The sequence below is a fragment of the Crinia signifera genome, chromosome 4, assembly GCF_055691185.1.
Source record: "Crinia signifera chromosome 4, ASM5569118v1, whole genome shotgun sequence".
Taxonomy (NCBI): Eukaryota; Metazoa; Chordata; class Amphibia; order Anura; family Myobatrachidae; genus Crinia; species Crinia signifera.
The window spans coordinates 135120015-135138266 of NC_139220.1; the positions used below are offsets into that span (position 1 = coordinate 135120015).

Below are 18252 nucleotides of genomic sequence, written 5' to 3' on the forward strand. Positions count from 1 at the left end.
AGGTTTTTTGGGGAGAGCACTCCCTAAATAAAAAACCACTGTGTCTCCCGGGATCAGGCAGTTTCAGCCGCTGCCCAGCCCTGCCCCTGGCAACCCGCCTCTGTGCGGCGTGACGTTAGAAAGTTTACGCTGCACACAGCCAGGAGGAAGGAGCTGGGGCTGGGCAGCGGCTGAAGCTGAGCTCATCGCTATCTTAGCTCAGCACAGTGACGTTGCCTGGCGCAAAGGAGGGGGAGACGGTGGCAAACCCGGGAATGCCATTGTTACCCCTGAAGCATAGCTGGAACATTTCTGGGATTGCCAGTGAAGGGGTTAAGGCCCATACACACTATAAGATTATCTTTCCAATCTGGCTGTTTGAATGAAAATCCAGAAATTTTGGAAATAAATTATAATCAACCATCTGCTCCTATTTGCTGGAAAATGGACAAAAGCAGTCACCTGCATAAACTGATTTAACCAATTTGTCCGAATGACCATTTTTTGTCTGTTTTCCATGTTTAGGAGCAATTGCACAATTGTCTTTTTGTTCCCAAAAATGTCCAGATTTTCATTTCAACCAGCCAGATTGGAAACCTAATATTATATTTGTGTATGGGCCTTAAGGTAAAGAACCTTGTCAACTCTAGTACTCCCTCTTAGGCAGGTCATTTGAGAAGTACTGTGCCATCTCTTATTTGTGTCAATGTTGTATTTGCTTTAATCCACTGTACATTTTATTTGTAGTCATCACATATAAGTTTTCTCTTAAACCCTAATATTTATGGTTTTTATACACAAGCTTTGTAAATGTATTCTGTCCAAACACCTCTGTTTTCTGTCAATGTGTTTTTTAGCACATCAATGAACTTTCCATGAAGCTGGACGTAAATGATGTTCTGTGTAAAGCAGAAGCAATCTCTTTACAGATGATGAAATGCAAGGTATTACCGTGTCCTATGCATGACCTTTTATAGTTTTAACTGAAAGATTCTCATTTGTTCTGGAACAATTTTTTTTAACTCCGTAGAGCCTATGGATTTTTTTTTTAATGAAGGTTAATATTATCATTATGTGACAGAGTAATTGGTGCAGAAAATGAATAAAACAGAAATAACCCCAGCATATTACCTCTAAAACTGTAATGCAAAGTTACATTTTATGTTACCTTCTCCCACTATTTAATAGTGTGACATGCCTAAAGATGGTAAAAATAAAATGTTTGGTTAATGATGATTGAGTATATTAATATATCACAAGTATTTGCAACATAAAAAATATGAATACAATGACAAAAGTATAAATCTAAAATACGTCTCTATAAATGTCCTTCTGAGTGAGGCTACTCCAAACAATCAGTGATTTGCTTTAGTAAGCCCTTCTACAATTAGAATGGCAGCATCCTTCCACATCACATGGAAAAAAACCCCAATCTAAATCTAAAAAACAATAATTAAAACAGTGCCCCCCAGTGCAATCATTTGTGAACAATCTGACTCTGGGGCCATTTCACTTGTTATATGATTTGAATCATACCTAAAAACATAGGATTATCTGAACCAATAAGGAACTATGCCAAGATGTGGTTACTTGTACAGTTCATCTTTAATTTACAGACAAATTTTGTATACGAACACAAAAACACAAAGCATATTATAATCCAGTTTTAAAATGAATATACACACTGTACCAGCAAACATAGGAAATGCATATACAAAAGAAACGTGGAGTGATATATGAATCTCAGTCCAGCAATAAGGAACCAGGAAACTGGTCACTAAATTTAATCAGATATGCTCTATAAGAACTCCTAAATCTTTATAAAGCGTGTACAATAAATATGCACTTACCCAGATAGATATATTGTAACCAGTTCTGTATCCCATAACACGTGTACAAATCCAAAATGATCACCACTGGATATCCAGAATCACCGCCAATAAAGCTAATAATTAGCCTTAATGAATTCTTCTCAAAATTGCATGACTTCAGGGGTTTAGTGTTCAACTTGCAGATGGATTTCTCAAACTCCATTTTAGAATGAGGGCTTTCAAAAAAAATCTAAAAGGGAAACTATAACTACAAAATGTAGGAAACAAAACCTACAGGTAATTTTAATTGGCTTCAACAATACCAGATATCTAGTTATAACATTTGTGTTGTATCACTATATCCTTTCTACTTTTGAATGACAACAAAGGGAAGTAATCTTATTTCAGCTAGAGCCTTTGTGTGTGTGTGTGTGTGTGTGTGTGTGTGTGTGTGTGTGTGTGTGTGTGTGTGTGTGTACAGATAAACCCATAATCAATAACATTTAAGGAACTGATAGGTGAAGAAAACAACATTGATTATCTTGTTACAATGGCACCTGTCAAGGCAGGGGAATAGTAGGCATCAACTGAACATGTTCTTTAAGATGATGTGGTAAAAGCAGAAGAAATGGGCAAGTGTAAAGATCTGAGCGACTTTCAGAAGTGCCAAACTGGGATGACTAGATGACTGGGTTGAAGCATCTTGAAAATTGAATGTTTTGTGGCATGTTCCCAGTATGCATTGGTTAGTACTTACCAAAAGTGGTATAAGAAAGGATGACCGGTGACAAGGTCATGGGGCCCATGGTTTATTGAGGCATGTATGGAGCGAAGTGCTAGCCCACCTGGTCCTATACCACATAACCTTCTGTAGCACAAACTGCTGAAAAACACTAGGCTAGTTATAAAAGAAAGTTGTTAAAACACACAGTGCATCGCGGCTTGCTGCACAGTGCATCGCGGCTTGCTGTAGACTTGTCAGAGTGCCCATGGTGACTCATCCACTGCCAAAGGGGCCTACAATGGGTATGTGAACCTCAGAACTGGACCATGAAGCAATTGAATGCGACCTGGTCTGATGAATCACATTTTCCTTTATATGATGTAGATGCATAGTGAAGTGCATGTGTCATTTATCTTGTCACTGGGATACACTATGGGATAAGCAAGGTGGTGCTATAGGCAATGTTCTTCAGGTAAATCTTGGATCTTGACAGTAATGTGGATGTTGCTATGAAACATACTAGCTAAACATTCTTGCAGACCAGTAAACAAATCATGCCAAAGGTATTCCCTGCTAGAAGTGACCTGTTTCAGCAGAAGAACAATGTGCCCTTTAAAAAATATTCAGGAATAGTTTTTAGAACAGTTTCTAAGAATAGTTTTTGACTTGGCCTCCAATTTCCTTTGACATCAGTCTGGATGAGCATCTGTGTGATGTCATGGGAAACGAAGTCTGATCCATTGAGGCCCCACCTCACAGACTTAAAAGATCTGCTGCTCATATCTTGGTGCAATATACCACAGGACACCTTCAGAGCCCATGCCTTGGCAAGTCAGAGCTGTTTTGGAAGTAAGAGTTGACTTATGCAATATTAAGCATTTGGTTTAAATATTATGGGGGTATTCAATCAGTGCTGATATTTCCAAAGTCAGAAATATCAGCATTTATGATAGCTGATAATAGGTTATATTTACATTTGACCTATTCATCTGAGCATTGAAAATTATGACTGTCGGATAGCCCACGATCAGCAAATTCGACAATATAGCGACCAGTTTCACCATTGCATATTCGGCTTTAAAAAAAGTTTAATATGCATTGTCAAAAACGGTTGCTAAAATGTTCAAATTTGCATATTTTTTGCCAATCCGTGTGCCTATATTTACACAAGATGGAAATATCGGCACACATTGGCTGAAACATGCCTCACAAACACAGGTTGCAGTGCCTACTTTATTATGGGTGAATTCTACAAGGTTAGGAGCAGGGTTGCATAAAAAAAAATTGGATTTATTTGATTTAAATCAGATTTTTTTTTAAGCCTTTTTTTTATTAAATAAGATTTTCTTATTCATTTTTTTCTTAAACAGTTTAACTTTAGATGTTTAAACCTTGTTTTAGTAATACATAAACAATGTTTGAAGTGAGAACTAACACAATGAACACCGTAATTGAATAAATACACACTAAACAGTTGCACCAAGAAGTACAATTAGGCTCTGAATTTTACTCAATCAGTTGTTTGAGTCTGAGTAAAAATTGTAGATGTCTATTTCCACATTCTCACATTTGTCTTCAATAGAAAAGGCTCTATTGCATGCAACTAGTTTAGCTAATTTTTAATTTCCCAATCTCTTGCGTGTTTTGGATTGTACAAAACCGTACGTAAAAAAAAAAAAAAAAATCAAAAAAGACACCTGATGCTAGAAGATTCAATCCAGCAGTCTCACAGCAGTGATACCCTGCGAGCCACCCGGGACCTTCCCGGTGGCAGGGTCGCATGCGATCCGTCATAATTTGTTGTGATGGATTGCATGCGTTCCTGCCCATCTCGCCGCCAGGAGGGAGGTCCCAGGATGGGTGGTCAGCAGGTCTGACCACCTGCTCGGGTCCAATTCGCACGGGACTGAGCATCGGACCTGACGGCATGTCAGAGACAGCCAATTTGTTTTTCCGATTTAGCGTCCCGCTTGGTCGCAATCGGACCGAATCGGCTCAGTGTATGGGGGCTTTAAGATATTGATGCATTTTATAATAATTGCACAATCAGAAAAATGTTGTAAAGCACAAAAATGATTTCTAGAAGTAACAGGTAACCTAGTATATTTCTACTGTGACCTTGGAGGAGTCCAGAGATTCTGGACTATAACTTATGTATTTAGAACAAATCTAAGTGGTCATGTAACCAATTATTTTCTTGGAACTGTATTTTATAGTGGTCATACTGAATACTATGGATTGAAAGTACAGTACCATAGCTTGCCAATATTAGTTTTGATTATGCCTAGTTTTGTGTGCATATATAATAAGTCAAATGTATTTGTCATTTTTCCAGGATTTAACTCCGGCAGTTTGTGAAGTACTTGGGCTTCAGAACAATTGTGTACCACCAACATCTGACACAGCTGAAGGTTGCATTATCAAGAAACATTACCAAAATTCATCCTCTCATAATAGTACTGTGCCTGTACTTCCTGCTAACGGAACAAGAAGTAACTCAAGCCTGAAATCTTTGCCAAACAATGTTCACACACCAGCCTCTGCCTGGTAATGCAGCTCTCTTACCAAGACATGTACTGAAGAAAACTTAAAACAAGGACACTTGATTAAACATGTGATGTTAATTAAGCTGTTAATCTTGAAGACTTTAGAAAACTGAAGGCATTTTGTCTACAGCAGTGTCTTTGCATTAAAGATTTTTTTTTTAAAAAGATCCAACTTAATTATTTTTGTAGTTAATGCTGAACTAAATTATGTCAGTATCATTCCATAACCTTTCACTAGTGAGATACAGATCATTTTGTGAACTGGAAACTATTTTTTTCATCTAGCTGATATGGCAGCTGTTCAATTTAAAATATAAATGCTAACACATCCATTTACACAGAATAATTATTTAAATGTTATTGTTTGCGAACTTTAATTATTGCAAGCTAACTTTGTTCAAGACAACACCTTTTTAATTTCTTACTTTACCATAACTGAAAAGTGCAAATATTTACATTACATCGCTACTTAATGTGTGTACCAAAAAGTGGCCTTTTCTCTTCTTGTCTTATTTTTCCTGCTTAGAAGTAAGGTTTCAATAGAGCTTGAGGAGACATCCTGATCTATATTATAATTATGACCTTATCATCCCCACTTGTATTTAATTTTAGAATAGGATCATTACCCAAAAAAATCAAAATGTAAGAAATTTCCCTTTTTTTCCCCATATCACTTGTGATAAATCCTTAGTTATTCAAGCATACAAACCTAATCACATATAATAATAAGTCTGTGTAAATATTTAATCATTTACAAATTGATCAAGTTGTGTTGCAAAAACATAAATGAAAATCATTGTTATACTGGAGTCTCTGATTGCTAATATTTCTTTCAGATTTCTGCTCTGCATTTTGTACTAGACTAATTTTGTGAGCATTAAGACCATTTTCAAAATGACTTACAATGTTCAGGTAAATCATATTACTTTCCTCTACCTTCATACGCTATTAATTACTTATTTTAGTAAGTTCTTCTGGGCAAATTTTTTCTCAGTGTGGTGACTTAAAACAGATCTTCACAACCATTTCATTATGCATTTTGTCAAGGTCAGCCTGCAGATGCATATGACATGTTGCATGAAAGATATGTGACATGTACAGTACATAAGGAAATCATTGTATTAATTGTATAGTGAAATCTGTAAATATGAAATAAAGCTCAAATGTAATTATTTCAACTGAAACTTTTACATGCAGTTTGGTACTTTGCAATAAAGTTTTATTGAAAGTGTTTACAAGTAGGGATTTGTAGCCATGTTGTTTCATTACACCTGACACTGCTTTTAACCTTTTTTTTTTGTAGCCAAAGCTGTTTATAAGGGTGTTCTAGGAAGAAGGAGCTTTTTAACTGCAAATCAGATAGGCTGTGCTAATGATAATTATTTTTATTTATTTTTGTTGTTATAGAGTCAGTATTGATTTAATTATGTTGGTTGTTGGCCCAGGGAATTTGTGATCCTTCTTACCAGATAAAGGGGGGTATTCCATGTCAGGGGTACGGCTGTCAAGCAAGCTCGACAGCCGTGCCCCTGTCCCGTTCTTGCTTTGCTCGACTGGAGCTCGGCGGTCGGGATTCAATGTCCCGGCCGCCGAGCGGCGAGAAGGGGGCGTGGCCGCGAGTTGAGGACGGAAATAGACGAGCTCCTGCTGGGGGCTCGCCTATTTCCGGCTTTTCTCGGCAGAACAAGCCCGACAGCTTGTGATGTCGGGCTCGTTCTGCGGTGAAAACCTGTTCAATGCTGTCGGGGTAGACAGCCATGAATAGGGCCCCGCAGCCATCTCCCCCGTCGGGAGATGGCTGCGGGAGCACGACAGTGTTTGAATACCCCCCAAAGTCTTTCCCATAAATTAGACTTTCAAAAAAATATACGTAATAAACCAGAAATTAAGACCAGCAATGTCTAGCAGCAAGTGACCAGCTAAGGTGTGCAGTAACCTGGAATGTCATGTTTGTACTTTCACGTTATTATGCATAAACAACCTTCATTTAATGAAGTGTAGCTGATAGGTTTGAAATCTGTGTACAGCTTTCCTAATGAAAGGCTCTAATATCCCGTTGCTGTAAAGCTGACTTAGATTGCCTGTAGCTTGAGTGTTATTACTAACCTTAAAGTCCAGCATGCATGTCAGCTAGTGGCAGATCATGCCGTGACTTGTCTATCAGCAAGAGTCCAAGAGCCAGAAGTTAAATGAGCCTTACTGTGCAGTTTTTCATTTATGAATCATCAGTCAGCTTCTGTATGAAACTGTCTCTGTGAATAGATAACAGTAAGAGGTTTATGTACATGGCGTGTGTACTTGTACCTCCTGTATTTCAGCAGTTTCCTATAGTGAGTACAATCTTATTTATTTGACAGATTTACTTTAACCCTGGTGTGGTACTGTGGAAATAGTTATGTTGCTAGTACCATGGGGTCCATGTGACCCCCATGGTAAAAAATTTACTAAGTATATCACCAGATTAAACACGGTTTATTACAATGATTTTGTTTTTGTCCAAATGATATTGCACAACACCTCATGTGTGAGTTTTTTTTGATTATTTTACATCATGATTATCATTATCACTGAAGGACTAAAGCTGGGTACACATATATACAATCCATGTCTCTTTTAACCGTTTGGCCGACTGTACTCGCGTCGGACCGTCCACAAACAACAGCCGATCACGCGCGTACACACCTGTACAATTTTACTTGCGACGTCCGATGTACTCCCGTCCAAACAGTCGCAAGAAAAAGATTGTACCACCGTACACACTCTCGATTTGGGCTTTTGACAGATATATATGAACAAAATGATCATAATGGGCTGGGTTAAGGGCATACCAAAACAAAGAGGCGTGAGTACAGAACCTAAACAAAAGTGACGGGGTACGCGTCTAAAAATTAGTCAGCCTGCAAGGTGACTAAACTTCTATATAGAAATGCCGGTCTGGTCCCGCAGTTAAAGTATAGACTCTGACTAGTCACCTCCACACATGGGGCCTTATTCGAGTTCACTCTTTCAGACAAAATCCTTCTTAGATGGACAAAACCATGTGCACTGCAGGGGGGCAGATGTAACTTGTGCAGATCTAATTAGATTTGGGTGGGGTTTTACTTCAAAGTGAGATCTATATTGCAGTGTTAAAATAAAGCAGCCAGTATTTACCCTGCAAAGAATCACCAAATCTATTTCTATCTGTACATGTTACATCTGCCCCCCTGCAGTGCACATGGTTTTGTCCATCTAAGAAGGATTTTGTCAGAAAGAGTGAACTCAAATAAGGCCCATGATTTATTCAAGTGTGCGTTCTGAATGCAATGTACTTATTATACTACACTGCAGCAACTATTGTAGTTCATTATTTGTGACTCACCCCAGTCTATTACTATATACTTACTAGACTAGGGTGAGTCACAAATAATGAACTACACTAGTTACACTATAATAAGTACATTGCATTCAGAACACACACTTGAATAAATCATGTGTGGAGGTGACAGGGTTAATGTAGTTCACGGAGCCGCGGCTCCGTTGCTCATGATATATCAGGCTGTCACACCATAAAGTATTTTGAGAGGCACAAGCAGACAGACAATAGCCCTTAAAATGGCTAAGGATAATACAAGGCACAGTTGCTAATATTTCAATATGCATTACATAATGTGACACACACGGAGCACCAAACTTCTATAAAGCTGGGTATGCGACTAGTCAGTTTGCGGTAGTCACCCTGCCAAACTGCTATAAAGCCGGGTATGCGACTACAGGGTGACTACCGCAAACTGACTATACTCGCATACCCGGCTTTATAGCAGTTTGGCAGGGTGACTACCGCAAACTGACTAGTCGCATACCCGGCTTTATAGCAGTTTGGTGCTCCGTGTGTGTCACATTATGTAATGCATATTGAAATATTAGCAACTGTGCCTTGTATTGTCTGTCTGCTTAACTTTTACTGCTCTCAGCTCAAATCCTCTTCAATATTGTCCTTATTGTCAGTGTTGACGTCACTGAGGTCCCCTAAAGACTCAACAATGGCTTTGGGTGACAATCTCTGTCGTTTCGACATTGTGTTCTGCTGTGCACATCAGAGAACCTTGAAGTAAGGAAAAATACATATGAAACATGGAAGCTACTATGGGGTCCATTTGAACCTAAACACAAATAACAGTAAATAGAAAATAAACAGAAAGACACAAAAACCAGCGAACGTGTGCCACAATCTTAGGAAGTCCTTACGAGAAAATATGTGAAAGGCAAGGTCATTATTTATGATAGTTTCAAAGAAGAGTGGGGTCAGATAGACCCCATGGTACCACACCAGGGTTAAAAGTGCAATGGTTTATCTTGGCATCAAGTGCATTATCTTTTGTCATCTTTTTTATTAATACTCTCTTCATATGTATTTTTTTTAACATGGGTAATATTTATAATTATAATATTGATTTGAAGTACTAACCTCTTAACACTGCCTTTTAAGAGTGTAAATCTTAAAGCTCAATGTGTTTCCTACTTCTGGATCTGTTAAAACAATGAGTTCAGGGTGTAAAATGAAACCTTGGATCTGGAACTCCACATGATGTAGTTTGGATTTTTGTTGTTATTTCAGTGTTTGAAAATAGTTACTGCCGATACTTACAAATCATTGAGCATTAGGGGTAGGCTGTATTCTCCATCCTGCAGAGCACAATGCAAGGCAACACTTATTCATAAACACTCACACATTTTAAGGGCTTAGCTCAAGAGTTAGAGCGCGTGTAAGGTGCACAGCCCCAATAGTGTGGATTTTTGTTTACAGCCTCAAACAGCTTTGGGGAATAATGGGGGTGAGATAATATGCTGTTGCTGGAGCTTTCATGCCTTTGTAATAGAACATTGCAGGGCTTGCAGCTTATTGAATCAACCCTAAGTATGTTTTGCGTGCATGATCATTTTAGATTTGTCTGGACATAACATTTAACCCCGTCTACTTTTTAGGCTATCAACTGATTTTAGAAACAGCAATATGGTAAAACAAATTGAAGGACAGTAATGCCATATATCTACAAAATAAATAATGACTTACATTAATTCTATCAATTGCTTGCATTATAGCATTTATCCTTTTAAAACCCACCAAGGCAATATAGTAGCAAACAATTCTGGATATCTTACGTTTTGTGTGTGTGTGTACATTTATACAATTAGGTTTCAATAAGTGTTCCCAGTGAGACTCCTAACACAAGGTTATCAATGACAAATAGCACGTAATTGAGTAAACACACAATCCGATTTACAAAGTAGAATACAAGCAGACTGTAATGAATCTTATTATATACTCCGCATTAGGTTCTCTTTAAAAGAAGTTCAAAGTGGATGTAATAACACCTGTATATAAGAGCAGTGTTTGGGCTTCCGGTCTGCAGCCTGGCGGACGTGCTGTGAGGGAGCTCCGTGTGTGATGAGATGGGCGGGACCCTTACCTCATCACGCCTAGACCCTAGTACAGCAGACCGCTTGGAGGGGCCAGGGGACGATTCCCCCCAGTGTATGGAGCGGTACTTCTCCCTTATGCATAAGCGCCAGCATCCCTGGGGGAAGATGCCGCGCTCTGCTCGCAAGATGGCGGCTGCACACTACACTGTCAGCCACGCTGCCTCCTCCTGGATCAGCACCACTTAGCCCTGTCAGCTTGCTGGACCCACTGGCTACTGACACTTCTACAGTATGTCTCCTGTTTCTCCTACTCCAACAGCGGTCCCAGTCACTTCTCAGAATGTGGGAAGAGCAGTTAAAGAATCCATCAAAGAAACTATCACTCCCATGTTTGCAGAGCAAGCATCTACTTTCAAACACTCCCTTACCTAAATTAAGGAGCATTTGTCTCAGCTCAACCAGTGGGTCAGCCAGAATGATTCCCAAATTGGACTCACATTTCATAAAGTACAGAATCTAAAATCCGTTATCTCAGGTCTTCAAAAACCATACTATACTATGTCCAATAAATTAGAGGACCTCGAGAACAGATCCATAAGAAATAATTTAAGAATAGTGGGCCTGCTAGAATCTGTCCAAGGTCCAGCTTTACACCAGTTTATACGTAACACCCTGCCCTCTGGGGGTTGAGGGTGACTGCACAGATCTGGTAATAGAGAGGGAGCATTGCTTAGGCCCTGAGACAGACTCAGGTTACTGCACTGTTTATGTTTACAATATTTACTTTTCTTGTTTTTCCTTATTTTATTTTACTTTATTTTTTGTGATTGTTATATTGCTGCACTTTTACTTTAGTATGTTATGTTAGGGGTGCCGTCCCTGTTCTCATGCCTAGTAGACATACTTTTCTTGTTACTGACTCTTATTCGATTACTAGAGTATACATAAGTTCTATCGTAAGTTTGAATATGCTGCAGGAGGTGTTGCCTTCTGTTTTTGTTTTGATTAGTTTGTTGTTTTATTCTTTTATTCTAGGTTTCACATTACTAGTGTGTTTTATGTCTGATTTTTGAAATTTGTTCCTGGAACGTAGGGGGTATAAATTCCCTGATAAAAAGGAAGAAATGATTGCTTTATTTAAAAACAAAAAAACAAAAGCTCATGTGGTAATGTTGCAGGAAACACAACTTACAGAAGCTGAACATGTCAAGCTGGGCACTATGGGCTTTACCGTAGCTGCTTATGCCTCGTTTAACTCCAAGGCTAGGGGGTTGGCTACTCTTTTTAGAAACTCACTTGTTGCAAAGTTTATCCTATTATACACCGACCCTGAAGGGCGATTTATTATTACTGAAATTACTATATCACATGAAAAATTTACTTTTTGTAATTTATAAGCTTCACCTATATATTCTAAGTTTTTTTCAACATCTTATTTCAAAAGTACTTCCCTATATGCACTCACAACTGTTTGTCAGGGTTGACGTTAATGTGGTGGCCCTGCCGACTATGGACAGATCCACTTGCCCACGTTTAACACACACCCTCTATTGTTATTAAATAATTTGTAGATCACTTGCACTTGGTAGACTGTTGTAGGGCGTTACACCCCACCGACAAACATTTCACATGTCATTCAGCAGCATATAGCTCCCTGTCCAGAATTGACTATCTCCTGCCTTCCTCCTCAATATTTTCATAAGTTACTGATTCGGGTATAAACCTGATATGTATTTCGGATCATGCATTGACCTTATGTACAGTTGCCCTTTCAGAGGACGTGAGTAGTTGTCGCCAGTGGTGGTTTCCTTCTTATCTGTCCTGTTCCGTCTCCTTTCGTAATGCCTTGGAGGCAAAATGGATGGAATATGTACACAATAATGCTTCCCACTCCTCAGACACTTTTCTGGCAGACTGTGAAGTTTGTAATGAGTGGTGAGATAATCTCCTATGTGGGAAAGATAGATCAGCTATGTATTTTCAAGCCCAGAATGCCCTTACTGATATGTTTGCCTCCTCTAAACAATCACCCAATCTTACCAATGAAGCCATATATTTACAAGCTAAAGCCAATTTTGACACACTTTTAGATTCCCACGCCATACATTGCATTAATAACGGGCAGTACGGATGGTGTAATGGTTAGCATTACTGTCTCACAGCACTGAGGTCATGGTTCGATTCCCACCATGGCCCTAACTGTGCAGAGTTTGTATATTCTCCCCATGCTTGCGTGTGTTTCCTCCGGGCACTCTGGTTTCCTCCCACAATCCAAAAAATACTGGTAGGCTAATTGTCTCTCAACAAATTAACCCTAGAATGTCTCTGTAAAGCGCTGCAGAATATGTGTGCGCTATATAAGAAACATTTAATAAATAAAATAAATAACTAGTTTTCAATTTTTATAAACATGGCAGCAAAACAGGCCCAATGCTGTCTAGTTTGCTGCGGGGGACTCGTCCTTCTTCACATGTTAATATGTTGAGGTTAATAAAGGACAAGATATACTTGGAATCTTTCGAGATCTCTATGCCAAATTATATTCTCAAAATGTAATGGATCTTTCCCGGAAATTTGCTTTCAATACACGCCAAATCCCTTACTGAATTGATATCTGCTGAAGAGGTTTTATCTTCCATAGGTAAACTTAAGCCTTTGAAGGCCCCAGGTCCCGATGGACTGTGGGAGTTTTATAAAATTTTGCCAGGGAGACTGGGAGATACCCTACATGATGATTTTAATGCTTTCTTATATCCCTTTTTCCCTTTATTTTAATTCTACCACTGTTAAAGTTCTTCCAAAGCCGGGAAGGTACCCAGAAGACCCAGGATCATATCATCCCATCTCACTTTTAAACGTGGATTACATGCTACTTACTAAAATTCTAGCAAATAGCCTTAAATTTAAATTTATCTTACCTGCTGTTATTTCATCTGGCCAAACGGGGTTCATCTATGGTCGTCACTCTGTAATTAATGTGCAGAAGATGCTAGCAGTGATCCATTGTTTGGCTCGGATGGGTGGCTCCGGTGATCATGTAGTAATATTGCTTGATGCTAAAAAAAAACTTTTGATCTCATCACCTGTGACCACCTGTTCGAGTCAGTAACTGACCTTAATCGAACTATCCCTGCTCCAGGGGTAGCCAACTCCAGTCCTCAGCTACCAACAGTTCATGTTTTCCAGCTCACTTCGTAGGTACACAGGTGCACTCATTGCTGTCTAACACATTTTAAAAGATCCACAAGTGGAGCTAAATACTTCACTTGTGTTTCTGTGAGGAGACATGGAAAACGTTAACTATTGGTAGCTCTTGAGGACTGGAGTTGGCTACCCCTGCCCTACTCTATTAGAACTATTTACAATTTTTGGATCCTTTGCCGGATACTGGATCAATTTTGCAGAAATCAGAGGTCCTACAGATTATAGGGGCAAATTCCACATCTCTCCCCTCCTTGGTACATCAAAATTTTAGAGTCACTTCCTCAGCAATTAAATATTTGGATATTAGGATCCCGAGGCACCTTAATCAGCTTTATAATGTTAACTTCACTTTTTGTTATTAAGAAACAACCAAAGGTACAATGTACAGGGTAAGGCGCTTGGTAATAAACAAAGTTGGTGGATGATCAAAAAAAATATTATTTTGAGTTTGATTTACAACAATACACTGCCTATCTCTAGTCCCCTGCAGCAATTGGTGGGACCCTCTCTATGGGTACCAAGATAGATAGGTGATAGTAAAGAAGGAATTACAATTGCGCTGGGGAGCATGAGATATGAGGTATATTATACAGGTCTGTGGTATATGATTTATAATGATGGTGATATGAAATAATTGACTTATCTGGATACAGAATTATAGTAATTTTTACTAATGAAGGTCACAAAATATTTTTACTAATAAAAAAATCACAATTGTAATAAAAAATACATACATGTGTAATTGTACTTACATATACTAAAATAAAAAACAATCACATTAAAAAACGCTAATCGCTAATAGATTTGATAAATGCCTATTTAATGTCTGTACTTCTTGGTTGGTATTATTGCTTTGCTGGGCATCCCCAGTCTCGCAGAAGAATTGTTAATTAAACCAGGAAATGTATATACTTGTATGATTAAGGTGAGCTCACCTGACCCAGTACTTTCCATATGTACTGGGGGAAAAGGGTCAGACAGCACAGGTCTCTTTTTAAGTGCTCGGCAGACGGGCAAATGGTGCAGAACGTCGGCACAGTGTGGAATCCAATTAATCCTCTTTTTTCCTTCAACCGCCTGTGATCAGATGGACCAATGGAACATGCAACGCCGCACACCGATCCACAGGGCTCCCTCTCCTGTACAAGGCAGCTGAATCGGAAACACAGCTGGTTGATGTATAGCAGCTGCAGGTGCGGTCTTGCACCGATGTTCAAAGCAGGCAGTGTGGTATTTGCCGTGATCATTTTTGCCTTACTCGAATTGTGTGGGCATAGAGGCGCTGTTAGAATCTGTGTAGGCGCTGTTGCGGCAATATTATCCTGGGCTCAGAGGCAAGTACCCGTGGGTGCAGGGGGGATGTTTTGAATTTGCCGGCACTGACAGGGTACTGAGTCGCTATTTTGAAATTTCTTATCCCCCCCCCCCCCCCCCCCAAAGAAAATCTAACTCTCTCTCTGCACGTTATATCTGCCCCACCTGCAGTGCACTTGGTTTTCTCCATCTGAGAAGTAATTTGCCTCTAAGAGTGAACCAGAATAAGGCCCCTAGTGCAATTGATTATTGCTTTGTGTTTGCCTAAGCTTAATAAACTATATATATATATATATATATATATATATATATATATATATATATATATATCCTTAACGATTACCCACTTCACCTGAGGAATTTTGGGCGGATATTGCATATTAATGGGAAAGTGACATTCCCCAGATTAGTGCTCCTGCTGTTTTGACTATACATATGGAATTCACTTTGAAATATTGCATTCTGCTTTATTACAAGAAGTGCATTTAAAAACTTTACATAGGGCATTTATTTCTCAAGTGCAGCGTCGCTTCATGGTTCCTGGTGATCCCGAAACATGTTTGAAGTATAAAGGTTTGTAGTCATCCTTTTTCCATAATATATGGGACTGTGGAAGGATACAGAAATATTAGGATAAGGTTACGAAACTCATAAATGAAATTTGTAATCTTAAACTGCCCAAAGACCCCTCTAGCCATGTTATGTGCAAACTTTTTTAATTGGGACCTGGAAGGTCAAAAGGGAAAATTGACCCCCTTTTTAACGATTGCCGTGACTTTGGCCTCTCCACCACTATTATCAATGTTGTCTACAGCCCTCTTACAACACATGTATTTTGATAGGAAAGCAGCAATGCCTAATGTTGAATCAAGTGTTAAAGTTTTATAATGGGGCATTTACATTGATCATTTAGATATCGATACTAGGGCAAAGGTCATGATTTTTTTGAGGTGACCACTTGGTACTTATGCACACCTTATATAGTCCCTTAGGGGGGTCCTCTATTTGCAGGTGTTGAGATCCGGGTTGGAGGGGGAGGGGTTGTTTTGGGGTTTATATAAAGTTGTCAGTATATGTTTATACTTTTATATCTTAATTTGTATTTGTGTTTTTATTATGGCATTTCACTGCTCAATATGTTTACATGTATAGTAGGGCAAAAAAGTATTCCCACTGTGAAGCATGGAGGTGGAAACATGATTTGGGGCTGCTTTTTTTGCAAAGGGGACAGGACAACTGATCAGTATTAAGGAGAGGATGAATGGGGCCATGTATGGTGAGATTTGGGCCAAAAACCTCCTTCCCTCAGTAAGAGCATTGAAGATGGAATGTGGCTGGATCTTCCAGCATGACAATGACCCCAAAGACCCCACCTGGGCAACTAAGGAGTGGCTCCATAAGAAGCATTTCAAGGTCCTGGAGTGGCCTAGCCAGCCTCTAAACCTCAACCTCAAAAATCTGTGGAGGGAGTTGTTTGGGGACAGCCCCAAAACATGACCAATCTAGAGAAGATCTGCATGGAAGAGTGGGCCAAAATACCTTCTACAGTGTGTGCAAACCGGGTCAAGAACTACAGGAAATGTTTGACCTCTGTAATTGTCAACCATTTGTAGAATACTGAGTACAATTCAGGGCCTCAAATTATAAAAAGAACATCTTGGAACTGGAAAAACTCCAAAGAAGAGCAGCAAAGCTAATAAAGTGGTTGGAGAATTTAAATTATGTAGACAGATTGAACAAATTGGGATTATTTATGCTAGAAAAGAGAAATTTAAGGGGAGACATGTAAACATGTACAAATATATCAAGGGCCAATATAAGGAAATGTAAGGCAATCTTTTCGCTTTGAGGAAGGACTCTAGAGCACATTAGCATGAGTTTAGGAAAGAATATTTTGTTCCCTTAGAAGGAAAACATTATTTATGGTCTGGGCAGACAAATTGTGGAACTCTCTTCCTGTAGAGGTGGTGTTGGCAGACACAATAAACACATTTAAAATAAGTTTGGACAAACATCTATTGGGTAAAATAATACAGGGGTACAAACAACAAACATAATCTGTCCTTAAATAAATCAGAATACACAATACATAATAAAGGATGTAGCAAATGGATCATACAGACTAACCAAGGTTGAACTCAATGGGTGCACGTCTTTGTTTGGCCTTAACTACTATGTAACTATGAAACTATATGTAACTTGAGGCAGCATTCCCAGGCTGTGCTGTAAAATGCTGCATCAGCTCTTTAACAGTGACATGGTCCGGGTGCTGCTTTCGTATCTCCACAACCTCCAACTGATGTTGTCTGGCGATTTCTTGCTGTGCTGCTGTCGCATGTAGCAAGGCCTTAACTGCATCCTCCGTGTTGTCAACTTTTTCTAAAACAATGCGGGTCTGTCCCTTTAATTGTACAGGTCTTCACTATTGTGCAGTCCAAGAACCACTTGCTTCTGGGTGTGTTTGCATTGCCCCCAGCAGTTTACACTGAGAGAAGTATCTGCACTGTTTCACTCCTTTTATTTATGCGCAGATCAGGATTGCTTGCATCCCCCACATGTGACACATAGATGGTACCTGTTCCCTGGCCCTCTTACATGTGGTAAGAGGGTCAGGGAACAGGTACCATCTACATGGGTAGAGAAACACAGAGACTGCACAGTCTGGCAGCCTTTTCACAAGACTCTCACAGGTGGAGGCACTGATTAGCCTTCTGTGAGACTAACAGCCCAAATACCCAAACTGGATCTAATGGATGGTGAATCCGTTCTCTTTTCAACCACCCAACCCTAGGTCCCTAATCCGGTTCTTATAAAGAGCCCAACAGCTCCGAGCAGAACCAGCAAATCTCCCGGGTTTTAAAACCTATGTCAGCAAACCGGGGGAAATATACCTGCCTTCCATCACTATAAGAAGTATAAGGCGGCATTCCGGAACTTGCGTGTGCAAAAGCCGTGCGCAGTTAAGTCTGTTTAAATATTGCACCCCTCTAATGTCGGGCACAAAACAGTTTTGAGGGGAACAACATTCATGACACCAAGATGTTTTAATGCTGAGTGGAAGAAGTGTTGTGACTAGGCACACTCGAAAAAATGGCACGTATTGGCTGCTGCAGGAGCTAACTATGGGGTATAAAACTGAATAGGCACAGGGAAATTGTATGGCAAGTGGGGATGGTAAGGGTGACACAGGTGCAGTTGTGACAGAGAAATTGGTTTGATGCTATCTGAGGCAGATGTGCTGTAGACATGGGATGGTACTATAGAATATAAC

General features: G+C 39.4%; 1 protein-coding gene across 1 annotated transcript in view; it reads left to right on the forward strand.

The window, feature by feature from the left end:
- The window catches only part of TBC1D15 (TBC1 domain family member 15), a 119539-nt gene extending 113238 nt beyond the window's left edge, over positions 1-6301 (forward strand). The window contains exons 16-17 of the mRNA XM_083182552.1: positions 837-923; positions 4850-6301. Coding sequence (XP_083038678.1) covers positions 837-923; positions 4850-5065 — 303 coding nt within the window. The 3' untranslated portion in view covers positions 5066-6301. The remainder of the gene's footprint in view (positions 1-836; positions 924-4849) is intronic.
- Positions 6302-18252: the final 11951 nt, after the last annotated feature.